At 38.7% G+C, this 27129-nt stretch overlaps 1 protein-coding gene and 1 non-coding gene across 3 annotated transcripts; both read right to left on the bottom strand.

The window, feature by feature from the left end:
- Positions 1-595: 595 nt before the first annotated feature.
- OGA (O-GlcNAcase) lies at positions 596-27129 on the bottom strand. 2 transcript variants are annotated; one of them, XM_040624010.1, is made up of 17 exons: positions 26997-27129; positions 26500-26772; positions 23140-23191; positions 22633-22730; positions 20971-21101; positions 18451-18622; positions 17184-17282; positions 16259-16543; positions 13782-13940; positions 12697-13310; positions 12122-12296; positions 8823-8908; positions 7764-7868; positions 6658-6743; positions 6193-6385; positions 3871-4030; positions 596-2750 (listed from the first exon to the last, which is right to left on the bottom strand). In XM_040624010.1, the coding sequence occupies exons 2-17, from the start codon at positions 26696-26698 to the stop codon at positions 2614-2616; spliced, it is 2751 nt and encodes a 916-aa protein (XP_040479944.1). In that variant the 5' UTR covers positions 26699-26772; positions 26997-27129; the 3' UTR covers positions 596-2613. The 2 variants fall into 2 exon arrangements, with proteins under 2 accessions (XP_040479944.1, XP_008707255.1); XM_008709033.2 differs by having other exon boundaries at positions 26500-27123.
- Positions 7571-7675, bottom strand: LOC121101352. Its single transcript, XR_005833347.1, has one exon. It is a non-coding gene; the product is annotated as a U6 spliceosomal RNA (small nuclear RNA).

Raw genomic sequence — 27129 nt, 5'->3', positions numbered from 1 at the left:
ACTCGGTCCTCTTCCTAGTATGCTTCCTGCTCTAACGACCTTAAACTTACTATCCAGAAAGTATATCTTTATTGAGCTTCAGATGCCGCCGGCCGGCTGGCGCTTGCTAGCAAAGGATGTCATTTCCTATTTGGGGATGCTACTCCTGGCAGACACGTTTTGGAGCTTATTAATTCCGAATCAACCCAAAACATCCTTCCACCTTAGACTCCTCCATCACATAGTTTGGGCAGGGCAACTCTCCACCCACCCATCCCACCCCGCATCATTCACCTTTTGACTAAAGAATCTGATAAAGGGTTCAACAGTGTTCCTTATCTCACTAGATCAAGGGAACTCATTCAAACTTAACTGCCCTAACTCCCGCCCAGGCTGTTAACTGTGCGGAAGAGAGTGGCTTGGCCGAGAACTACTTTTCTCTTTTACCTTGCCTGGAGGAAGATCTGAAGTCTTCTTACTGAACCCGGGAATGGGAAGGTGCAGCCCCTCACTTGGAACAGCTGTGGAGAATACTTGTTGTAAGGTGAGGCATCAAAGCCGGGAGAAAAGGTACCAGGCGGAAAAAGCAGGTTTACACAGTACACCACCACACACATTCACTTCAAGTTTTATTTTGCCTCTTGCATGGTCTTCGGATAGTTTTACAGTTCATTTTCTACAGGAACTGAGCTGTGATCTAAACAATCAATGAAATGTCATTCCAACCTTAATAAATATTCATAACCATAGAAGAGAGCATAGCACTTTACCATCCTAGAGTGATGAAGGTGTAGGCCTGGACATCTGTTTCATAGTTAGCAGCTATGTTCAGAAGACCAGCCAAATGATTATAAGCCAAGATTAAACCACAAGCAAACTTGCTAAAATCCTGATTCCATAGGCTGACCCTGAAATCCTCCAGATAAATGCTAGAATTGTCTTCTAGTGTACAAAATGTACTTAAAGAGACAACCAAGTGGCACTAAGCTGTTTTAAACAGTATCTTGTACAGATCTTCCCTTCCCCTTAGCCCTTAAAAATGCAAACTTGGTTCCAGCTTTCCAACATCATACCCTTCCATCAGTTAAAGGTTTCTACCCTGAAAATGAAGAGGTCTCCTTCTTCCCCTCCCTTCATCTAACCAATTCAGTGCACACTCACAGGCCCCACCACTAGGTACAATGCTTTAAGATTCAAAGCCCACACTGATGGAATTTCATGAAGGAAAATGTTTCAAGTTTCCTCCTCCTTGCCCCTCCCACGTCAGCTCAAAGTAAAACAGCTGATAACAAAACTGCAGGGAAGCAAGATAACAAAATACTGTTCTGAATCCACGAAAAGTCAGCCAGCCATGATGAAAAAATGAACCCTGCAGAGATTACCTGCTAGCCTCATGCTCAGAACCCTTAAAAACACCAAATCTAAATTAAAATACATGGAGTTTTCAGAATCTGTGGTTAAAGGAAAAAGAAAAAGGTAACCATAAGTCATTGGTTAAAGTGTGCTCATTGTTTCTTTTAAAAATTAGATAAAAACATGCAAGAATTAAAGACTCTGATTTAATAAAACCAGTTGTAACAGGTCTTAAAATTAAAGGACAACTGATCTCAGGGCAAATGGGACCAATCAGTCCCTGAACCCTACTTGACAGATGTCAAAACTAACATTTCACATACCGACCTGCATCGAGGTTAATTTCCAGAAGTGACTGCGCTTTGCAACACATTGAGTCCCATGAAGTTAGTCTCTCGTACCCAAAGTGGTCAAGGCCTACCTAGCCCTAGGTGGTAGGCACTTCAAAAATAATAAAACTTCTTAAAAAACAAAACAAAAACAAAGGGAAAAATAAAGAAAATCCATCTTCCACTGATTTACATTATTCAAAGTGCCATCCTGAACCACACCCTTTCATTTTCAAAAGGAAAAAAAATTACAAAACAGTGACACAAAGCATAGTCAGGTTACAGCTAGTTTATATACAAAAATTTACAAGTTTGCCATTTTTAAGCTTTTGTCACAAACAACTGCACATTTGTCCCTACAAAAGCACAACATGCCTGAACCAATGGTCACTACAAGAGACAATTGGCCATGGCTTTACAAAGAGCAGAAAAACTGCCCCAAATTAAAATCATTTATTCAGCTTAAAACTATGCCACAATCATCCCACTTGGAATCTCTACCCTGAAGCCTCTGAAACCTATGAAATCTTTCTCATTTCTGCCATGTCCCCAAAGAATGAAAGACATTTCATTCAATAAGCCAAAGAGGATGACAAATGATTTTGATTACCCTTATTAGATGAGAAATGCAACCACACTGGATGCAGAACACAGTGCTGACTACATTTATTGAAGACCCCCTCCCTATAAGCCCATGTAAGAGGTCTTGGCACCTAACACAAGACCCAAAAAGGAGGCCCACATCTGTTTCAAACAGGATTTTTGCATTAATACTATCTTCCAACCAGTGAGTAATCTCAAAGTGTGATGGGTGAGTTTTACACAGTCTTCGTTTCCAATCCCAATTGGCTGATTTGTTGCCATTCCAGAGGCTGAACTGCATGAAGACCCCAACCACCACCCACCAGGTGAAGTTAAGAGACTTTCGGACAGTTCAAAGTGCCAAGAAATGTCACAGGCTCCGACCAAGTATAACCACATCCTTTGGAAATCCTTCCATTTTTGCAATTTCAAAACAGCCTAATTTGCTGTAAAATTCCAGAATTCTTTTATCATCTGGTCTCACTTCACAGAAAGCCCCCCGGGAGCCTAGAAATAAAACAAATATTCAAAATGTAAATGTCAATTAGAATCATGGGTAGGAGTTGTGATGAATCTTTAATATATTTCAAATAGATGATAGTAGGAACCTGTCTATACCAGCCCCTAAATTTCATACCACAATTCTTAAAATTCATATTAATATTCAATTAATATTAATATTTATCAATACCAAATATTGGCAGTGGCAACTATCTTAAGTGATGGATATGTTAAACTAGCTTGAATGTAGCAAGGCAAAGACTATCTCTGTTTAATGTTTTTAATATAAAGTACCTTTGAAGGGCCCACAGGGCAAAGGCCATTCCAGCCTACCTCACAAGTCAATATAACCAGAATATGTTGTACATTCTAAGACATACCTCATCTATTGGCGTGATTCCGTTCCAAGCACAACATTGAGAATTACGCTATCTTCAGACAGAGTTGTTTAAATTATTCCACAAAGGGGATACCACTGACTCAAATGATACAAAGATGCAAATAAGCGTACTCCCATGTATTAACAACCCTCTAAGGATTGGTCTCAAACAAGCTGCCCATTTTTGTATTGCACAAGAACCAAAAATAGTTTTTTACACTTCGTAAAGGTTGTGTAAGAAAAGAATATGTAGGGGCATATGACTTGATCTTGGGGTCTCAGTTCAAGCCCCACACTGGGCATAGAGTGTACTTTAAAATAAGTAAACAAAGTCTATAATATTTATTATCTACCCCTTCACAGAAAGTTTTCGTACCACTAATATAAAGCGAAGTATTTCTGAAGGTTGAACTTGGCAAACAAACTCAAAAAAATTGGCAACTCTGCGTTCCTAAATGAAATTTCTCCCCAAGGTTCATTTAATTTTCAATTATCATAGTGAGTCTCCTGGCAAAATAAATTTAACCTCATGTGTTCACTTCTCATTTCAATGGAGCTCAAAATAAGCATTTATAGTGTAAAAGAGCAACATTTTCAAATTATTAATACACGTCCAATTCTTATACCACTAATAATTCAGAAGCCAAACCATAATGTTGGGGAAGGGAATGTAAATTCACCGTAATTTACTTTTTATCCTGTCCCCACTTAGCCCAAACACCAGCAACTATTCGAATATGTACTCACCATTAGCCTTCAGTGAAGACAGGAGGCAAGCCATCATGCTTTTGGCTACACTTGGGTCAGTTACTTTTTTGTGAATATCCATCTTTATCAGAGAAGGGAAGTTGGCAAGGAAAGTTTCTGGCAACACTTCCTGCTCTTCATGGAAACTCAACATTATTTTCTGTAAAAATTTGAAAGAATCTCTTGACTTTTAGCAGCTACTCATTATATATCTATATCCCAACTACAGAACCCAGCAATAGGAAAAGGAGAGTAACATTCAGTAACTCTTCCAGTCATTATATAATTATCACATGAAGAATTAGCTTAAAATTCTAGCATTTTTGCTTTTAAAAGTTTGTCTAAAGGTAATGTGGTATCCTGGAACAAAAAAAAAAAAAGACATTAGTGGAAAAACAGGCGAATAAATTGTGGAGTTTATAGTAATGCACTAAAGTTAGTTTCTTAAGACTTGGACAAATGTAGGGACACCTGGGTGCCTCAGTCCGTTAAGCGTCTGCCTTTGGCTCAGGTCATGATCCCAGGGTCCTGGGATCAAGTCCTGTATCAGGCTCTGCATTCTCCCTCTGCCTGTTGCTCCCCCTGCTTGTGCTCTCTTTCTGTCAAATAAATAAAATCTTAAAAAAAAAAAAAAAAAAGACTTCAACAAATGTAGGAAATGGGTGAGGGGTATACAGCAACTCTGTATTATGTTTGCTCTATCTAAAAATATTTAAAATTTTAAAAAAATTTAAGTTTGTATTGCTTGTACAAAATGTGCATGTAAAAAATATTTGTAGTAGACACCCTGGTCATTCTTTATGTTCCTATGCTGAGAACTGTAATTATCAGACATGAAACAGTGACATCAATAGTTCAACCATCAGCATGCTGTAGTTTTATCCATGTAATCCCGAATTCAGTGAGGCCACTCTACACCACCCCTTATTACACAACCATCTGGCTAGGGGCAGAAGTTAAAAAGTAGTAATAAACTGTAAGAGAATATAAGTACATTTGTATGGGGAAGAGAAGTAAAGAATTTTAGAAAAGGGGAAGAGGAACAACATGGAAGAAAAAAAATAAATGTCACAAACAAAAGGGTCCAAATATGTATCTTAATTTATTAAGCATAAACATTATCAAGAAGGAACTACTTTTAAAAATACATATGCTGATGTATAAAATAAAAGGGTCCAAATATATAAAGTATTTATTGAGCATAAACATTATCAAGAAGGAACTATTTTTTAAAATACAAATGTTGATGTATAAACCAAAATAATTGTAGAGGAAACTGTAGAGGAAAAATTCACTGAAGTTGGGACAGGGCTGACATATGACAAGAAGTGCTCCTATCTGGGGGCACCTGGGTGGCTCAGTTGGTTAAGCGTCTGACTCTTGATCTCAGTTCAGGTCTTGATCTCAGGGTTATGCTGGGTGTGGAGCTTACTTTAAAAAAAAAGAAAAAAAAAAGTGCTCCTATCTGAAAACAGACTCTCAGAGCAGCTCACCCCTATTATATTTTTGTTACAGTGAGAAACATTACCAAGAAGGCAAGTGAGCCTACTGACAACCAAGCAAATGAGAGATTTTAATTACCTAAACTTGCCCTGAGTCCCCAAAGAGGAGACCATTTAAGTCTGGTGTTTCAAAACAGGGAGGGGGAAAAAAAAAGGTTGTCTATATTTTGTTTTAAGATGAGAAAGTATTTTAACACTTCCAAACAAAAAAAATCCATAATGCTGAGGGAACAATGGAAAATGCCACGCTTAAGGTGGTGCCTGGGCGGCTCAGTCAGTTAAGTGTCTGACTCTTGATTTCAGCTCAGGTCAAGATCTCAACGTCATGGGATTGAGCCCCATGTGCCCCACGGCCCCTGCATCCAATGGGCTCCATGCTCAGTGGGAAGTCTAATTCCCTCCCTCTGCCCTTACCACTTAAAATAAATAAATAAATCTTTTTTTTTTTTTTTTTTTTTTTTAAAGCGGGGTGGGGGCGCCTAGGTGGCTCAGCTGGTTAAGCATCTGACTCGATTTTGGCTCAGGTCGAAATCTCAGGGGTTGTGGGATCCAGCTCTGCATCAGGCTCCGCTCTCGGAACAGGGTCTGCTTGTCCCTCTCCCTCTGCTCGCATGTGTGCTCTAATAAATTAATTACAAATCTCAAAAAAAAAGAAAAAAAAAAAAAGTCCTGGTATGGTTTAAAAAAAAAAGTATTATGCTTAAGAATAAGCATTAAGAATTCTTTTTTTGTAGGAAATTTAGAAAGCACTGAGATTTTTAAGATGTATCTGCTTACTTTAAGAAAAATTACTGTAATATAATTCTAAACCTGTTATTACCTCAGCCTCAGAGAGTTCTTTGTCACCATTTGGCTTGGTATACTTCTCCTGCATGAAGGGAATCCAGGAAATTTTACATTTTTTAATGAAAGGGGTCACATCTACAGTGCCCAGGGCATAACCACATATGCCATCTTCATCTTCTAGAACAAAACAGTAATCCAGGCTGAGGGAAAGCAGCCCTCCTACTAACCTGCTCAGAAGAAAAGAGGGCAGAGTGAGTTTATAACACAAAACTTCAGACTTCAGTGATGTAGGTCTACTGTACTTGAATGGAAGCCTACGGAAACTACATCTGGTGTTAAGAAGAAACTGAAAATAAACATTAATATCCAAATTTTATTAAAACTAAAGTGGAATTTCTAGAAAACTTTATTTCTAGTCATCACCTCCCCCTCAACCTGATAAACCTGGCTATGAAACGCTACTCCCAAATCCAACAAATCCAAATGCTTCATCACATACTTGTCTCCAATAAGGTCAGGCTGACTTTGAAAAGGTAAACCCACTCCATCGTCATACATTTCTCTGCAAATCTTGTACACGGAAGCCTGAAAATATAATCTAGTTAAGCAACACATCAAGAAAAATAGCAACAGAATTTAATAACGGGACTCATAAGTTAGACCAGACTTCTAGATAGGGAATAACAAAATGCCTGGCCTATCATAAATATTACCTCTGCTTCGTTAAATAAAAATTTATTTACAGAATCATTATTTGTAGTATCAGTAGAGAACATTCATGATTATAGTAAACACAGAACTGCTTCGCTGGGGATAGTTTTAGGTAGTTAAGCAATGGATCCAAAATGCAGCAAATAATGCTGTTGAGTCTCTCAGTTTTGTGTATGTCCAAAATGTTTTAAACATGTTACTGTCTTTAAACAGGCTTGTTGTTTCCTGTATGCCCACTGATACTTCACAACTGAAAATTACAGAATACTATTAGAGAAAATCAGCCAAGGACAACATATCATTTGGACACACTGATTACTTATTAATTCCAACTCTAAATACAGACTTAAAGGACTTAGCTCAAGATGTTATAAGTTCCTTATTAGGTTCTTCCTTAAATATCACCCCTCGTGTGGCTCAATGTTTTAGTTAACTTTTTCACCTCAAGTACCTATTTGAAAACACAGAACTACTTCTTTTCCCCTTTAAAAATATGGAACACGGGGTGCCTGGGTCACTCAGTTGGTTGGGAGACTGCCTTAGGCTCAGGTCATGATCCTGGAGTCCTGGGATCAAGTCCCCCATCAGGCTCCCTGCTCAGTAGGGAGTCTGCATCTCCCTCTGAAGCTCCCCTCTCTCACACTCTCTCTCACGCTCTCTCTCAAATAAATAAATTTTGTTTTTAAATTAAATAAATAAGTAAAAATACGCAACACTTCCCAATTTGCGTGCCATTCTTACACAGGGGTCATGCTAATCTTCTCTGTATCATTCCAATTTTAGCATACGTGCTGTGAAGAGTGCACCAGAACTGATTCTTTTAACCAGGGAGTTCAAAGCAAAGTAATGAGTGAGCACCATAACCATATACCAAGTGGGTAGGTAGACAATTACCTCATCTTTAGGAAAATATGGTCTGATAGTATAAACTTTGGAGGTAGGAGTCAGTGGGGGTGGTTGAAAAAAGAGATCATTTGCCCCATCAATTGGCAGCAAACGCTGTGGGAAGAAACAAAAAGGAGATGGATTAGTGTTGGGAAGATATCCATTTCTTTAAATGGGTGTGCACTGCAGATTACCAACTTAACATTAACTGGCTACTGCAGGCAGACCTAAAGAAGAGGGGTGTACTATGCTTTACTAAAATAAACACCTCTTTGCTGAGGGAAGGGGGGTGCTTCTGAATAGAAATTACCCAAACTGAGTTACATAGCTTTAGTGGCGTATTAATGGGGATTTAAATTTACAGTAAAAAAAAAATCTATTCCAGTATCACAAATCTATTTTTTTTTTAAACCAATCTTATATAGACCATCTCTGTACTAAAAGATGGCAGAACAGAATGTCAGGAGGAGAGGTTTGGTCTGAAGAGGGTTATCTGTCCAGGAGACGCTTTATCCCCAAAGCAATGCGCTTCAGTTTGCTGCGCGCAGCAGAGCACCTGTTGGGGGGAGAAAAGTAGAGCACCTGAAAAGTCCATGAACAAATTCCAACACCAAAAAGCTTATTTTGTTCAAATTTTCATTAACAGACTGTTCTTTAGAGTACAGTTTTATTTATAAAATAATTGGGAAAGTATCCAAAAGTCCTTTCACCATTCACTTCATAATTATTCATCCTTTTTGCTCATGGAGTTTCCACTGGCAGACAAGCATGCGCGCATTGTGCATTGCGGGCGCAGATTAAAATGGTGTGCGACCTGCAAAGAAACAATGTGAAGTGTACACCTAGAGCCGCTGCGCTTCGCAGGCGCGGGGGGAATTGGCAGCATCTCCTTCAGAAATTACTGTGAAAGAGGAGGAAAATTTGATTTAAAATCCAGCTATGTAACTAAATTGAATTTGGGACTAGAAAGCCTTCGGCAGACCAATCCTTCCAGCCATCTGATGCGCAACATAAGGTTTCTCATAAAACAAAGAAAATGTCAATTCAGTTGTGAATTCATATTGATACCTGGAACTCTCCTGCTAGACCACCTCTAAAGGCCCAGGGTTCTTGGTCTCCAATTAAGAACTGTGCTGAAGAATGACTACGACACCCTGTTGAGATCAGATCCAAGCGGAGAACGTTACGAGAAAGGGGATTTCCTGGGGTCTCAAACGTCCAACACACTAACAAACACTTTGTGGAAATAGCTCTCTAACAATAATAATCCAGGGTTTCAGGACAAGGCTGTGATAATAATTTTTTTTTTTTAATTTGTAACGGAATTTCAATACCAATGTTTTCTTCCTCTGATTAATGAATAATCAATCACTGTAAAGGGTTCTACCCTTTAATTACTGGAAGGAAAGTCAGTCTCAAGTTTGTCTGGGTCAAGTTTATATATTCCCTAGATACAGCTGTAAAAAAAAAAAAAAAAATCAAGCCAGCTGCTTGCTCTGTAGTGAAATTACAGTAATCATGAAGTGAAATGAATGAGACAGATAAGAAGACATTTTATTATCACAGCCCATGAAGGAATTAAACCTGTCTGAAGTCACATTTTACATTATGAGGAAGGGTACAGGAAGGGAAAAAGGGGGAGGGAGGATTAATCTTGTCAGAAAACTAAGGTCAGCAGAATGAACAAAAGAAACTGTTAAGTAAGTTGACAACAACACGCAATGAAAACTATTTTTCTAACAAGGACAATCCAATTCAGACTTGGCTAATAATAATAGCAGTCAGACAAATTCTAAGAACTAAGCAGAGCCAACTGATGCTCCTAATTTAGCCAGAGCTAAGACATACTTTTCTTAAAAGTATGACAGTATCTGGGCTCCTCTGACTGACCATTATAATCTTTGCATCGCACTGAAGACATGCAGAGTGGCAGGGTTTGAGGTCCAGAAGTCAACACTAAGGTCACCACTTAACCAACTTCAGAGGCAATAAAGGAAACTAACAACAAGAAATAATTGAAAGCAAATATTTGGAGGCCAAATCAAAATCACCTGCCTAGTCTTCTGACAAGATAAAGCAGCGCAATATAGTTCTTTTCCATTTGAAGACAGCATTCTACCTCCTGTTCAAGTTAACAGTCTCATCAGTACAAGATATAGTGTGCTAGTCAGACAGTCCCAAAGCAAACTGATTTTTTTGTTCACAATTCTGGCCCATTAAGAGATTATATCCAGGTTTGTCATTTTTTAGGGGTAGGGGTGCTTTAAGAAAACACATAATATGTAAATTTGTAAAATAAATATGAAACAGGGTCAAAATTTAGGCTAAGAGAACATACCCCATTTCATAGCTCAGTGTAAATTTACACTGCAGGAAAAAACTATACTCTCAAACTTTAAGATCAGCCAATTTCCCCTACCCCCCACTTTGAGACTACAACATAACTAGCACTTCCAGCTATTACAATAAAAAGCTGCATGTACGAAGAGCTGTGTAAATGAAAACATGGTTAATGCCTCAGTCGCTGCGCAAACGTGACTTCAGTTCATGCCTACTGCCCTTGAATCTGAGCTACCTCACAGACAGAACCTTTCAATTTAAACTAATTAATCATGACGCGCTGTGAACATCTGCCGCTGTCCATCCAATAGTAGTAGACACTTGTGCTGAGGATTCTCCCATCTGTACACAATGGGGAAGAAGATAATAGAAGTCGTTAGTCATCAAAAGTACTGCATAGCCACATTCTTTAAAGGACTGAATGCCAGCTGGACTGGAGAGAGGAGGAAAACAAAGGGTTCCAATCAGTAACTCCCTGAAATTACTATAGATCCATGAAAATACTCTCCTTGTCGTGAGCTTTTTGTAAAGCTATGTGGATGCCAAGACAATTATTTAAAACTTCTAAGATGCTCTGACCTTGAGACTGTGCAATAGTTATCTACACAATTTGGGAAAGCTGACCCCATATTTCCATGGTACAGAAATAAAACCTGAGAGGAAATAGAAACAATACTGTATATAATCAAGAATTTAATTTTTAATAATTCTTGAATTAAAAGCTCAATATCAAATTTTAAATTAAACTTTCCCAAGCTCAAGAATCCAAATCTCAGACTGGAAACTTAAGATTTAAATCCCTGCAAGAGATTTAATTGTAACTCCCTGGCCACAAGCCTGGAAGGCAAATGCTGTCTTCCAATAACCAATATAGAGGTTCTTCCTGAGCCTAAATGCAGATATCACAGAAAAGAGGTGTCTTGGAGCCTTTTAACAAGAGGTAAAAATTCTGTTGTGCTAAATATACAGAAACCCAAAGTTCTATATTTTCAAACTAAAAGAGACACTACTTTTAACTGCTAATTAGTTGTGTCAAAGGAAAGCTATTATTTTTCTTTAATATCTAAGAGTCCAAAAGTATATAGGCAGAAAGTAAGAAATCTCACTGCTACTACTCCTTCATCTACACTCAGTGTTTCACACATCTGTTTCACAACCAAGACCAAGTAACCCATCACAGTGTTTGTGACTACTATGAAAACTATGACATGTCAGTTAGCCTTGCTGCCTGCTGTGTGCTGTATGTAAGTCCATTACATATTCCTTATAGCTGGATTGAAAACCTGGAAATGAAATGAGGTCCCTGGAGAAACTTGGCCATGCTGGTGCTTTTTACCAAGTTTGTTGAGAATTTCCCAAAAAATAAAAATAAAAAAATCAGTTTTCAAAAGAGACATAAGAAGTCCATTTAATGAAGGAGAGATTTTTCAGGGGATTGCAATTTTCATCCCCTAATAAAACCAATTACTTGGTAGAGGAATAAAGAAAAAGCCATGTGAAATAATACCAAGTAGCACCAGAATAGCCTACCACTAAAGCTCGCATGCGCACAGGGCTGGGAGGATAGCTTCCTCTTGCCAGGCCCCTTAGGTCATTTCAGCAATTGTTCTGTTAAACACAGCAATTAATGTTACCAAGACACAGCAAGCAGCAGAGAGCTCACAGTCACAATTCATAGTGTCTCATCTCCAAATCAGGTGAAAGTGCTATACAGAGTTCCATCCAGGAAGCATTCAGTCAGAGCAAGTTAAAGTCAGTACTCTTCTAACACATTTTAAAGATATTTATGCTGAATTAGCCCAAGGGAGAAAAATCACTGTGCTTGATATATTTACGGAGACTTGCATCTCAAGTTTGTCAACAACGGCTAGACCTTTGAAAGAAATCTAAGCAAAGAATTTAAACAGAGTTGAAAAATTTGCCAATTCCTTAAATATTTTTCTCCCTGTGGGATAATCTTTTTTCTTTTTTTTCATTTTTAAGGGACAATATATCTGAGGAAAAGAGATTATTCCTGGTGCACCTACCTAACCACTGTACAAAAGACTTCACCATAGACATTATACTCTTGATATCCCAAACATAGGAGTACATGTCATAAAGGATTGTCCTGTTGGCACAATTGGAGAGCCGAGTGAACATTCCCATCACCAGTCCGCACATCTCCTCAAACTTGGCTGCTCGTGACCGCCATTCTTCAATCTATTGAAGATCAGTAAAAATATGACTCAAAAAACTGCAAAAAACCAAAACAACCTACAACATAATTATAAACTGTTTGTATTATCAGGTACCTGCAACTTATCCTAAACATTAAAGGATCACTGGGCTTAAACTCTTTAGACAAACAATAAATCTGTCTCCCCAAACTGACAAATATTTCTAAAATAATCAACTGTGACTTTTTCATTCCTCACTCTAATGTCAAACTATGGAACTCTATGCACCAGAATCAGCAGAGTCCATATCCACTTTACAGGGCATATTCTAAGATGTGGTCAATTTTCAGAGAGTTACCAGTATACTCACTAAAGGCTTCCTTCATATCATCAGCATGGGGACCCACCCAGGCTAGAGAAGAGGATAAATTAAGCATACTCACTTTTTCAGAGTCTTTTCCTTTGCAATTGACACTGACAACACTGCTATTTGCTCGAAGCCACTGGAACTCCCGTAACATCTGTGCTCCTTTGGGTCCATGCTCATAAGGAAGGTAGAATAGGTCAGCAAGCAACTGCAAATCCTCCAAAGTCACTGGTTCCACAGTGTACAAAGGTTTTTCATTTGGACCTGGCACAAACTGCTCCTTGTTTGTCTGTTCATCAGTCTGCATAGGGGCAATATCGCTAATGCAATCTTCCTGCATAGACATCTCTGGGGATTTTGATTCAGCTATGCTCTCTTTATCTGTGTCCATTGGTTTCAATTCCTCAGCCATTTTAGCTTCAACAATTTCAGTTAGTATTTGACTGTCATTCTTGTGGTCTGTCTCTTCTTGTTTTTCCACTACCATGTCCATGGGTTCCTCATCTGGCTGTTTCTTTTCTTCTTCCTTGGTCAGAGCTGTAGGCTCACCACTCAAGGCTGCCCCCTGGCTCATAATGGGCTCCTGATAAACTGTTGTAACTACAGTTGTGGCATTTAAAGAGGGTGCGGCAACTAAGGGAGTCCCATCAACTACACTTGCTTTAGCTCCACTGTGTGCAACCTGCCTACCTACAAAGAAAAATTACCACAAAGATAATCAGAGTTAGAAACAGAACAAATCAGATCTAAACAAATGTTTTCTTATCATATCTATAACTGGAACCTCAACTTGAGATTCCAAATAATATCTAGCCCTGAGAAAAGTACAATTTCTCTACACCACCAGGGAGGCAGGGAGGGAAGAGAGGAAAAAAACCCCACGATAAACATCCCCCCCAAATATGTCAATACATATTATTATCTTCTCTTTTGAAGATCTAGATCTAAAAACAATTATTCCAAAAAAGACATTTTTTAAACAAATTAGCATTCCATCAAGATAAAAGCTACTTAAAACCAAAAGTTAAGATTTTGAAGACCTTATTCTCTAGATCCCTTCCTAAATTTTGTTTGGTGGGCCTATGACAGGCACATCAAATGTTCTTTACTTTAGGATTCAACCATGTGATCTAACCCGCTTAAAAGAAGGGCCAAACTTACTGCTATACTGATGAGGTACACCAAACTCCTGCAACCATTCTGTTAAAGCTAACTTTAGAGCCATCTGTGGACTATAGAGCACATCAGTTTCAATATCTTCATCACTGCCTTCATTTTCTAACTTTATCTGGATCGATACAGTACTGTCTTCACTGTCAGCTGCAAAAAAACAAAAACAAAAACAAAAACCATACACAAAAAACAGCTTTAATTATAAAAGTCTCCTGATGAGAGGGACAAATGCAAAACACCAGTTATTAACAGTACAACTAAAGAAACAAAGAATAAGAACTAGAAGAAACCTTAAACATAAAAATGCAAACACAACCTTAACTGAACCACTTCACCTATAAATCATCTAAATGCATTGCTAAATGTAACATCCCACTTGAAATACGGAACATTACGTTTAGAATCACTGGGAAAGTCATTCATAAATGTTCACTGAGTACCAATCATTGGGAATGTGAGGTTTAAGGCACTATGATTTCCATAAAGAAAACATTCCCAACCCTTCAGGGGCTTGTAACTTAATGGGCAAATCATTATGAAAAAATAATAAGCAAATTAATAACTATACTGGGGGAGAAGAGAAAAATCAGTACAGAACCCACATATAAGCACAGATAATAAACACATAATGAAGCTCTGAACCAGGATACTGTTAGAAAAAATTAGGTCTGAACTCTTTGGCTTAGTATCCCAAGCCCTCCTATTCTTAGCATTCCTTTGTATTTCCCTGCATATGGCCCAGTTTGGTTAATATCTACTACTCCTTAATGTGCTTCATGCTCTGCCTTAAAAGAGACAGGAGGTAGACGGGTGCCCAGGTGGCTCAGGTCATGATTCCAGTGTCCTGGGATCGAGCCCCACATCAGGCTCCAGGCTCAGTGGGGATCCTGCTTCTCCCTCTCCTCCTGCCTGCTGCTCTCCCTGCTTGTGCTCTCTAATAAATGGAATCTTTAAAGAAAGAGAAAGAGAGAGAGAGATAGGAGGCAGGTGCCATGTATACAGAGAAGACTGAAATTTCATTTTTTAATGGGTAGAGTCCACAATGACTGAGCCTTAATGGGAGGTATTAACCCAATAAACAGAATTGGAAGTAGGATTACAGAAATCAGGAAAAAACAACTGTATGCCTACATACCACACCCAAGCATCATGTGACATTCCCAAACCTCCTAAATGGGCCAAAATTCAGATAACTTCAAATTTTTCAGTGTCCAGTGTTTTCATCTCTTGCCTACCAACCCTTTAAGGCTCAGAACCCTTTACTCACACTTTGATGCAGTTTAAGTATTCCCTCCTCTATGAGATTGTTTCTTACCACCACTTCTGCTTAGCAGAGGTAATAACTCTCTCCTCTGTATTCCCACAGCACTTTGTAGACAACTGCCTCAGCATTTATCAAACCATACCACAGTTGCCTATATGCTTTATTCAAAACCAGACTATGTTCTTCGAAAGTGGGGACTACTTTATTCTTTGCATCTTAGTGCCAGGAAGGTGCACTTGCCACATCTTAGTATGTGTTTAAATGTCAATAAATATGAGGCACCTGGGTGGCTCGGTTAAGCATCTGCCTTCGGCTCAGGTCACGATCTCAGGGTCCTGGAAGTGACCCATATTGGGCTCTCTGTTTGGCAGGGAGTCTGCTTCTCCCTTCCTCTCTCTCCCTCTGCACGCCCCCTCCCTCTAATAAATAGATTAATAAAATCTTTAACAATAAATAAATAAATGTCAATGACTAAACAACTTAGCCAGAATTTTCTTATTAAAATGCAACTGGGAAATTTTCATGAATAAAAAATTAGTAAGCCAATGTCTAAAATGAGAATACAGAATACATTCTATAAATGTAAGCTGAAATCTAAAAGATAATACGAAGTAATTCTGAATGATAGTCAGTCATCTTAAACATCTCATTTAATGGGCACCGAGGTGGCTCACTTGGTTAAGTGTGTGCCTTCAGCTCAGGTCATGATCCCTGGGTCCTGGGATTGAGTCCCACATTGGGCTCCCTGCTCAGCGCAGGGGAGGGTCTGCTTGTCCCTCTGCCTGCTTCTCCCCTGGCTTGTGCACTCGCTCTCTCGCTCTCTCTCAAATAAATTAAATTAAATTAAATATCCCATTTAATAATAATCACCAGAAAACACAAACTGAATCAGAATAATTCTAAGGATAACAAGAACACTCAAAGACTAGTTTGTATAGTACTCAGATTTCAAAGACTGAGTCACATTTTAAAAGCAAAGAACTGGGGGAAAGAGGGAAGCAAATAACTAAGGACAAGAAGTTATTAAATAATTTGTCCAAAGCCACTCAGCCCTTCTTCTATCACATATGTACGTCAATCATAGGACTAAACAACACACTTTAAAAACCTCTGAAGTTATGACAAAAGAACACATACTTGCCAATAGCTCTAGTTAACTCCAGCTCTCCCCCCAAAGTCAGGGATTAAGCCGTCTACTTACTCATCACCACATCTTTTCTCACTCCATTCATGTTTGATTTGTACCAGGTGGCAAGGGTGTGGATAGCAACATAGTTGGCTTCAAATTCACAATTTGGATTAGTAAGGACTCCTTTTAACCTTGGGATGAGTTCTGTGGATCTTCCTTTGTATGGCCCTAGAAATAGTCTCTTCTGATCATAATCATTAGCATGAATGTTATCCCAGATTACTGGAGCTCTCTTAATAATCTTAGAAACCTCTTCAATGGACTCCACTGGAATTTCTTTAGAAACAACTTTGGGACCTAGAAATAATGATGACCATTTGTTAAAAGACCCTCAAACATGATTCTTCAAATATATTCAATTTTTCATTGTATTTTGTGATTTATTTATGTACGTATATATATACACACACATACACACACACTTTCTAACAATTTTTCTTTTCAAAGTAACACAACATGTATTTTTTACTCAGTTTTACCCAATAGCCCCCCAGTATTTCCTCAGATCACATTTCTAGAAATGGAAGTAGTAGTATAAAGATAAGAGGTTTGTGCAGGCTTCCTCATACTGATAGTTAAGAAACAAATTTTCATGTAAACAGTTTCTTTTTCCATTATAATACAGCTTGTGATTACTAGCTGACAATCCAGCATGATAGCTTTTATTTGATAAAATAAAACTCTCCCTTCTAAGGCTGAGATCAGTACCCTTTAGCCCAGGTTCCCCATTATTTATCAACAACCTATAACTCAGATTCACTGCAAAATCCTCAAGATGTTTTTTATACTAAATGAAGAATGTATACTTCATAAAAGACTTTTAACAACAAAGTTTTCTGGTTCAGACTCAGTTTTCAAAAAGTATCCAATTAACCAGAACCAATTTTTTTAAGTTCTAGTTATCTGAAGTTTTACTGTATAAAATCTAAAGACTTACCTGTCCAAAGCACCTCAATCCCAGGTAGAAGCTTTTCACCCACAGTCCTTAAGTAAGGAGACTGAGACACATTTGGATAACAGAAAGTGCCACAATATTCTGAATGTAGGAGAAAAAATTAAGTAAAACAGTCAGGAATAAAATGGTCATGGGTTTTTAAATGCGGGGGAAAAAATGTCTACCAACTCTAAATTCTTTTCATCCAAATGATAAAGAGCCTCCATGTCCTATCCCAAAGGAAGTAAACTAAAGTGGGTAGTTCATTAAAGACTCAACTCAAAAAAATAAAAATGACTCAATTCATAAAATCTGATATTCTTCCTCCAATAATACAGACTGATCCTTATGACCCTACGGTCACAAAAAATACGAGTTTACTAAAGAAATAATTGGAATTTTTAGCATTTTCTACATACTTCTGAATTGCCTACTTTTCTCAATAACAACTAGAAGCCAAACAGAACAAACTGATAATCATAAGAGAAAAAAATGCAACATTATGCCCATGGCTATTAGTACTCAACAGCAAGTAAATTGTGATTTGCAGTGAATTAAGTATTTCCCACTATAACCTTATTAAACATTATTTGAGTACTCATATAGTATCAAACCACTGAGATAAGGTTCATGGCTCACAGTACTTTAAAACAGACATACACATGAAGTTAAATAAACTCAGACTAAAATTTCTTAGAACTAATTTATCTCTTCCTGAAAAAGAAATCAAGTCAGGGGAAATTTCTTATAAGCCAAATTTTGAGGGGGAACTAAGAGAGGCTAATACATTTTCAATGGAAGGAACTAGAGGGGGGAGGAATGGGGGGAAAATTAGCAGTTTTCTATGCTGACTACTGGAAATAAGAGCCCAGATGGAAGTGGGAAGAGTGAAAAAGGATACAGATAGGCATAGGCAGAAAAAAAGGAACAAGTAGGAGGAAATGAGAAGTGACTAAGTTAAAAGCAATGTAAATTTGCTTTTTCCTAGTCTTTCATTTTGATAATACTATCCTTTCTTCAATCCTGAAAATGTACTGTTCAGATACTGCCAGTACTAAACATACATGAAATCTTTTGCTTGTTCAGTTGCCATTTATTAGTTCCTAAAATTTCTCCAGTGTAACGCCTTGAGAAATGTCTTCTAGAAGAATTCCGACCTTTATACACCACCAAAGGGAGAGGGGACAGCGCAGTAAAACCCATACGTGATTCTTTGAAAGTGATGCATTTCAAGAAGACTAGTTAAATATAAAGCTATTATATACAATACCTGTGGGACAGAAGAGGAAAGTTTCTGGTTCTCCTAGGTATTGATAAATTTCATTTGTGATGGAGACCTGGGCATGAGCAAAAGAACTGAATACCTCTTTGTCTGCTGCACACATATTATGGTCAATATCATCAAAAAGCAAGGCAAAAGACCTGCACCCAAACTGAGAAACCTAGAAAAGGTAAAACAAACAAAACAATAAAAAAACCTAAGATGTTTTATAGTAGCTTTTTATTTTTTATTTTTTTAAGATTTATTCATTTATTTGTGAGAGCTCGCGTACGCACAAGCAAGCAGGGGGAGGGGCAGAGAGGGAGAAACAAGCAGACTCCCTGCTAAGCAGGGAGCCCAGAGTGGAAATGGGGCTCAATCCCAGGACCCCCAAGATCATGACAAGAGCTGAAACCAAGAGTCAGGCACTCAACCAACTACAGCCACCCAGGCGTTCCTTCAGCAGCTCATTTTAGAGTAAAAATACAAGAGGCGGCTGGCTCAATCAGTAGAGCATGCAACTCTTGACCTCCGGATCTTGAGTTCGAAGCCCCACACTGGGTGTAGTGCTTACGTAAAAAACAGGATTCCAAACATTAAAGTAGACACTTAATAGTTGTACCTAAAGTCAAACATTTTCCTTAGAATGTTCAGAGCCAAAACTACTGCTTTTTATATTTTCTATGTTAAACAGCTAGACAAGTTTGGGAAACATTTTTCATTTGGATTTGAATGCAATATGTTCCAACAAAGCTTCAACAATATGGCCTATCCTACCTCCTTGGCTGATGATTATAGAAGACCAAACAGACAGAAAAATACGAAAACACAAACGATAAATGAACTCAAGAGGCGAAAAACCTAGCCCTGTTCTAGTCCCAAAGACACGATGATCTTAATTACTCTCTGCACATAAACCTAACTAGTCCACAAATCTGAAGGAACATAGCAGTAGTATATCAATGAACAGGAAAATAGCCTCTTAGAAAGCCTGGGTGGCTCAGGCAGTTGAGCGGCCGACTCTTGATTTCTGCTCAGATCATGGTCTCAGGGTTGTGAGAATGAGCCCCACATCTGTGCTGGGCGTGGAACTGCTTAAGATTCTTTCTCAAAAAAAAAGAGAAAAGATTCTCTCTTCCTCTGTCCCCCACCACGCTCTCTCCAAAAAAACAAACAAACAACAAAAAAAAAAACAAAAACATATTCATGGAAATTTAACCTCCCTATTAAGTTTTTAATCATCTTAATACCATCAATAATATAAACCTTTGCCGGGGTGCCTGGGTGGTGCGCTTGGTTAAGCTTCCAACTCAGTTTCAGCTCAAGTCATGATCTCAGGGTTGTGAGATCAAGCCCCAAGTCAGGCTCTGTGATCAGTGTGGACTCTGGTTAGCACTCCCTCTTCTTCTCCCTCTGTCCCCCCACTCTCTTTCTTAAATAAATAATAATAAATAAAACATATAAATAAATAAGGAATAAATAAATGATAAAATATTTTAATAAATATAAATAAGAATAAATCTTTAAAAAAATATGAACCTTTCCCTAAAGAAACATGCACATGTATATATGTATTAAGTATCAGCTAATTTACCAGAAAAGATTTTTTTTTTAAAAGATTTTATTTATTTGTCAGAGGAGAGAGAGAGAGCGCGCAAGAGCAAGCACACACAAAAGCAGGGGGAAAGGGAGAAGCAGGCTCCCCACTGGGCAAGGAGCCCGATGCAGGACCTAATCCCAGAACCCTGGGATCATGACCTGAGCGGAAGGCAGATGCTTAACTGACTGAGCCACCCAGACATCCCAAGATGTGCAGCTTTTATGTTAAGCAGAATTTACAGTTTACATGTCTACCTAGTCTGTTTTCCTTCTAATCTTGGGAAACCAGCCAACCATTTCCAGACTGAATTACATCTCTTGTTCATATCAACCGAAGGACCTGATGTCTAACAGGTAAAACTCTGTTTCTATAACCTTGGTCACAAATTCAGTCAAGTACCCTATAATATACAGAGTTTCTCAAAATGTGATTCTGGACAACCTGAATTCGGAGATAAGTCCCCACTCCAAGTTCGTATTTCCATCCCAAGTCAGTTTAAGAAACTCTGGAAAAGGACCCTATCAGCATTCTTTTAAGCATCACTTCTAAGCATTTCTTTTAAGGCAGTTCTCATGCAAACTAAAATCTGAGAAGCACTGGTACCTCTAGTAAAGCTCTCTTGACTCACAAAATATCCTTCTATGAAAAGCATTAAAGTAAAAAAATTGTATAGAAGCAAAGATTCGGTTTCCTTTTTTTTTTTTTTTTTTTAAGTAGGCTCCATGTCCAGTGTGGAGCCCAACATGGGGCTTGAACTCATGACCGTGAGATCAAAACCTGAACTGAGATCAAGAGTCAGACACTTAACCAACTGAGCCACCCAGGCACACCAAAATTTGGTTTCCTTTTAATTTCATAAAAGCAACTCAGAAAACTTTTAGTTTCAAATACCAAGTTAGGGAAAAATAATGAAAAAGTAACGAAGTTACCTGGTCCAGTTTGCGTTTCAATGTAGATACTTCCTTGGGATTAGAAAAGGTAATATCCAAACCAGGTGAGATAGCATAGATGAACTCTATCTCATATTCCCGTGCAGCAGAGATGAGAGTCATAAGTTGCTCTAAAGAAGAGAGTCCATGTTTTTAGAAAGCAGCACAGAAAACTAAAAGAACCTTCACCTTTCACCTAAAGAGAAGAGGTCATTTTCTCCAATTTGCAAGAGCTCAAGAAAAGTCCCTTACGTTTTACAAGACTGCCATGTCCAATGTGACAGTAAGCCAGACAAAATGCCACAAACCTCATGTGACTTAATGTCACCCTAAAATCAATGAACATTCTCTTCCTTTCACTGCCATTTCTCAAAAATATTAAATTAAGCATCACTTCTCTTACTGAATATAAACCATTTTTATTTCCTACAGTAGTTGAGATGGGTTTTTTGTGGTCTCTGAACAAATCAAATTCTTAAATAAAAAAATCTACATATAACTACTTTATAATTTGGGAAAAAAAAGAAAAACATGTTTTTAACAACCAGGGTTAAGTGATGGCCTTAACAATCATTATCCTTTTAAGTTTTTAAAATGTGATAGACAATTTTCCTAAGTAAAATAAAATCCTATTCTATATACCACAGAATGTATCTTCACATAACTTTCAGTGGTATCTCAAAATAGTCATTTGACTATATTTTGATTATTGATCACATAAAATTTCATTACCAGCACCACCAAAAAATAATTAAGTTGAACACACACTTAAATTATATAGAGAAGTAACAACACTAGATGGAGATGGAATACATTTTAATTGCTTCTTCATAATTAAAGAAAACTTTCTTCAGTGCCTTGGCTGCTCTCTGTAACCAAATATCTTGTTAGCTGCATGTATATACCATTTAATTCCAAGTATAAAAATGTTTCGTAATTTACAAGTCCCCAAAGAAAAACACCACTTATCTAATTTATAAGGAGGTTCTGTAGTGTACTACCTTACTTACAAATTTTATGTACTTAACTCAACATAAGATGACACATAACAAGGATAGTTTGTGTAACAAGGATAGTATAAGCCCAGACTAGGGTGAGGTCTTTATTTTAAATAAAGAAAGGGCAAGTAATCAAGTAGTCAAGACCAAGCCACACTTGAGTCCAAAGCAAAAGGATCAGTAACACTGATCCTGTCTTTACTTAAAATTTGGTATCTTGTTCATGGATTTTTTTTGCATTAATTTTGGTTTAAAAATTGCATAAGATATTATTTATCTTGACCACTGATATTTTTGGAGTCCCTTAAACTTTGCACTCAAGGCAGGTGCCTCACTTGCCCTGCCGTAGGCCTAGCCCTGCTTCAGCACCTCTTTGTCCAGTGACTTACTGTTCAGACCACTGACAGAAGTTAAAAAGTACAATTTATGATTAGAGAACAGGTGCAAGTCAGACTGACATAACTATGAATCATACCATGGCTGTGCACCGTTAGTGCTACTCTTTCAATCTACACTACAACTCACGCAGAATTATCAAAAAGAAGAAAAGGAAACTATCTACAAAGAGAAAATGAAATAATAAAAATTTTTGTACAACTACATTTGAAATATAGCTGTTTTCCTAAGATATTCTGAATTTACGGATTAAAAAGAAAAAGATTACCAGCTTCCTCCACTGAATACATCTCTCGCCAAAACATCCTATGTTTGTAGTCATCTTTTGGGGCATACAAGTATGTATTTAATTCCCATTTCTGGAGCCTTCAGGGGAAAGAAAATTACATGTGTATAAACAGGCAACAAGTATAGGCTATAAATCACAATTTTTCCCTTTTCTTAGAGCATCTCCATCTCTTAAACAGTTAATAATATTCTGGGGCAGTAGCTTTTAACCTTTTCGTAATCCAATAGAAATATATAAAAAAAAATCAAGTATTACAAGAAATGTCAACATATTAAAAAACAGCAGCTCTGAGTGACACAGGTGAAGCCCAAAACCTATTCAAAACCCCTGGCATAGGTGAAGCAGAGGTAAAAGACCAAGGTAAAATTAACTTCTGCAACTGAGAAATCATCTAAATGCAACTCGCCTACTCAGTGTTAGTTTTTCCTCAAACAAAAAGGAAATGTTAATGGTTTAAGACTCTCCTTCAGAAAGAAAAAAAATTACCTTCTAAAGAGTTCTTTTCTCTGTTCCATAACCCAAGGTCTTCCATAAAATCCTAGATTCAAAGTAAGAATGAAATTATTTTCAAGTTTCAAAATGTGGTAAACTGTTGAGAAAAGCAGATTACAAAACATACAATATAATCCCATTTTGTAAAAAAGCATGTACAATATACCAGCATCTGAAGGATATTTAGTAAAACATTAAGGTGTCTTTGGATGGTGATGTTATGACTTTTATTCCCTTTTTAAGGTAAATTTTCTGATTTTTCTACCATTAACACTTACTACTTACACAACAGATATTTTTAAAACACCTAAACATCATCTCTTCTCAGTGCCAAAAAAGACCAAAGATGTTTAAATCTAACCTTTTTCAAATTTTTTTTTTAAGTCTCTACACCCAGTGTGGGGCTTGAGCTCACAATCCCAAGAACAAGAGTCACATGCCCCTCCGACTGAGTCAGCCAGGCACCCCTAAAACTAACTTTTCATTATTTTCTTTAAGTAATCTCCACATCCAATGTGAGGCTTGAACTCATGACCCAGAGATCAAGAGCTGGATGCTCTACTGACTGACCCAGTTAGGGTTAGGCACCCCGAAACCTAACTTTTTAAAAGATCTCAATCAACTACAACATAGGAAGGAGAAGCAAAGTAATCCACAACGGATAATTTTAACAATTACCACCTGAGAGAGAAGTAAACTTTAGAGTGGGGGTGGGAGAGTAAAAAGATAGGGGGAAAAAAACCAGGAAGAGCATTAGAAAAAAAAATCTGATCGAACTAATTTTATGATCACCTTTTTTTTTTTAAGTTCCTGATATAATAAAAGTGTCCAAAAATGCCTTAAAATACATTCACAACAAATTCAACAGTGGAGCTCAATTCCAGAGCAAAGGTCTGAACGACTGGAAATTCAAGAATGTGACTTGCTCCACTGTCCCAGAAGGGGGCAAAGCACTACTAACACATATTGCAGGAAACAAATCTGCAGAGGAACTACTTAAGTTGCGGTATAAGCACCAAACTGGTATTTGCAGCCCCCTTGTGTGCTAATCACACCTTACAGCTTGCCTAACCTTTATTTTCCACCTCAGTCTAATCACCTGCAAGAGGTAAAGACAACCTCTCAGGAGTATTGAAGACGGTTAAGATTGTATCATGAACACAAAATGCTCTTCGCATACTCGCAAGTACGCACACACAGTCTACTTAAGAGACTACCTAAAACTGAAATTTCTGTAATGCATTAAACTCCAATCTCTAGACAGGATGGTTACTCTGCGCCACAAACATGAACAATGACAACCAAAGAAAAATTCATTGCATACCTATGTATGAAACTGCAGCACTTTCAATCTTGACAATTCAGTGTTACAGCTTACCAAGTAATTTAAAACATTAGGTAAATTTTATACAAGTCTTTCTAGATTTCCTACAACATGTGGCATTAGCATTTTTCTCTTAAAGGAATAGGCATTAAACACTTCAATTGCTTCAATAAATAAACGAAACATTTTATCTTCAGAAACCCTAACTTTGCTGAGAGTCAGGTTGGTTCATGGTTTCAGTTAACTGTCACCACAAAGAGGAAAACAGTGCTATTACATGACTTATAACCAACAAAAGTCCGTGAGGGAAAGAAAATTTTTAAAAAGGAATCCTGCCAATACCTACAGTATTTCCTTTCTTCATTCATTTTCATTTTAAGAATGGTACCAACTTAGAACTAACTACGCGCCCCCCAACAAAATCAGGTGCTCAGTCACCAAGAAAAAAATATATACAGAGGGAGGAGGAACAATAGATGACAGACAACTCTATTCTCTGAGTAGTTTCCTTTCAATACTATTCTGAAAAAAAACAAACCAACTTACTTAAACCACAACGAGATTTTCTCCATAATTACTGAAGATGTAACAGGCAAGTTTCCTTAGCTTCGTTTCTAGTCTAGCTCTAAAATTTCTATATCCCCTAGAACTCCTTCTCAACCCTCCACCCCAAGATCTGTGATGACGAAATACAGACTTTTTCTAGAATCTCCCTGCACAGAAACAAGCCCAAATGAATACACCAACAGATTAAGCGACACAAAGTAATCATGTTTACAAAAACACTGACTCCAATCAAATACGTAAGTAGTTTTTCATTCTTTCCCCCAAATTCTGCAAGACCTTTAACTTGTGAATTATTTCACTCCGTACTGTAGCTACATATTAGTCTGTTCTCCCCTATAATTAAGTTTTATCTAAAATACTACAACCACCACCCATCCTTCCAATGAATATATATGCTAACACTGGAAAAGCTGAAGCTCTCAACCAACAGGGCAATCCTTCTATTTCTTCATACTTTTTTGTTTTTTTATAAAGATTTAGACAGCGTTACCCCTATGCACACCATTATGTATTAGAGACAACTAATAAAGCAGACAGCCAGGAAAGTCGAGGTAGGCCAGAAGACTTCAGAGAATTAAAATACATTCTGTATTCAAGGAAAAATCGATAATGCAAGTAACTCATGCTTCCATATAATGTTCAGTTAAATATCTGTCCACTGTATTCATAAACTGTGATAGTCTTCAGGCCATTTTCCCCAACGACCCAGAAAAGAAAAAACAAAACACCTGGCATTCTTTTGAAATGGGAAGGGAGAGTCAGAAGGACATTTTTAATCCTCTTCTGCAGTCCCTAAATTAAAATTTTGTATTTCTGATACTATTCAAGTCAAAGCTTCATCCCCCTGAGCCAAAGCACAGCAGTTGGCAAAGGACAATTTTCTAGGCTTCTAAAGAAAATCCAAAGGGTGGGGGCGTGGGAATGGCCACCAAAAAACAAAAACAAAAAACAACAAAAAGCTAAGCAAAAGGGAATTTGTAAAACCCTAGGCCGACCGTGCGTCTCTTCACTCCAGGAATACAAGCACATCTGTATGGGCTGATTTTTTTTTCCCCAAAGGGTGCGGACAGCAGCACTACATACGTTTTATCATGAGAGACCACCCTAGGGAACAAGATCGCGAGGTACAGAGACGTACAACACGGAGCCTAAGAGCAGGCTCCTCGCCGCCGCCTCCGCAGGAGCAGGCCTGGCTGCAGCCCAAGGCGGGTGGGGTCAGGCCAGTTAATAGCCAGAGGGGAATTCAACGCTGCATAACAACGTGAGGGGAGAGGCGTGCGTGAGGAAAGACTTGCCACCTTCTCGCCTCTCCCGTCGTCTCAGTAGGGTCAAGTTTCAGAGCCAAAGAAGTGACACCCTTTTAGAGCCTCCTAAAGCACCCCCTTCACGAAGAGAGAATGTGTTATTACCGGGGGGAAACCGGAGGGAGGACGCTATCGCCCAGCCCGCGCCAGAGCGCTCACCTTCCACTACGCCACATAGGAACCTCCGAGCCCCTCCTGCCGCCCCGGCCACCGCTGCTCCCCCGGCCCCGGCTGGGTTGTCGTCTCCAGGGGCCGGAGCTGCTGGCGGCTCCAACGATGCCCCCGCGGAGACGGCAGGGTTGGAGTTGAGCTCGCTCTCCCGCTCCTCCAGCGCCGCCTGGCTCTCCTTCTGCACCATCCTCCTGCCCCCGGCCGCCGCCACCTCTGCGGGTCCTCCTCGGCCTCCGTCCGTTGGGCCGCCGGCCCGGAGCCCTAGAAAGGGCCTCGGCTCCAAACGCGCGCCCTTCCTGCTCCTTCCCCTCCCCCTCTACCCTTCCCCCTCCCTCTCCGCAGGGACCCGAATGCCCGGATGAGAAGGGCGGCGGCACCGGCGCGAGCCCTTTGTCAGCCGCTGCCTCAGCCTAAGCTGGGGAGCCGGAAGTCTAAGCGGAGAGCGAGGCCGCGACCTCTCGTCCCCTGGAGGCAGATGGCCAAACCTCCTTTTCTTGTTCGCAGTTAGCCTCTGCTGCCTCCGGATAATCTCAGTTCTTCCACTGTTTGCCTCCCGAAGCCCCTAGGTCTCCTCCACCGCCGCCTCCACCGCCCGCTTCCTGTTTATCCGCACTGCGC

The sequence above is a fragment of the Ursus maritimus genome, unplaced genomic scaffold (genome assembly GCF_017311325.1).
Source record: "Ursus maritimus isolate PB19 unplaced genomic scaffold, ASM1731132v1 scaffold_7, whole genome shotgun sequence".
Lineage (NCBI taxonomy): Eukaryota > Metazoa > Chordata > Mammalia > Carnivora > Ursidae > Ursus > Ursus maritimus.
The sequence above is the reverse complement of the archived record's forward strand: the minus strand, read 5'-3'. Positions and strand labels throughout refer to the sequence as shown.

What these genes read in the sequence shown, in the direction of transcription:
- OGA (XM_040624010.1), bottom strand. Translation starts at nt 26,698, where the DNA reads ATGGTGCAGAAGGAGAGCCAGGCGGCGCTGGAGGAGCGGGAGAGCGAG. An exon ending in CCTATGTGGCGTAGTGGAAG is followed by an intron (nt 23,192 to 26,499) that starts GTGAGCGCTCTG and finishes CTTTGAATCTAG; the next exon opens with GATTTTATGGAAGACCTTGG. An exon ending in AGAAAAGAACTCTTTAGAAG is followed by an intron (nt 22,731 to 23,139) that starts GTAATTTTTTTT and finishes TTTCCCCTGAAG; the next exon opens with GCTCCAGAAATGGGAATTAA.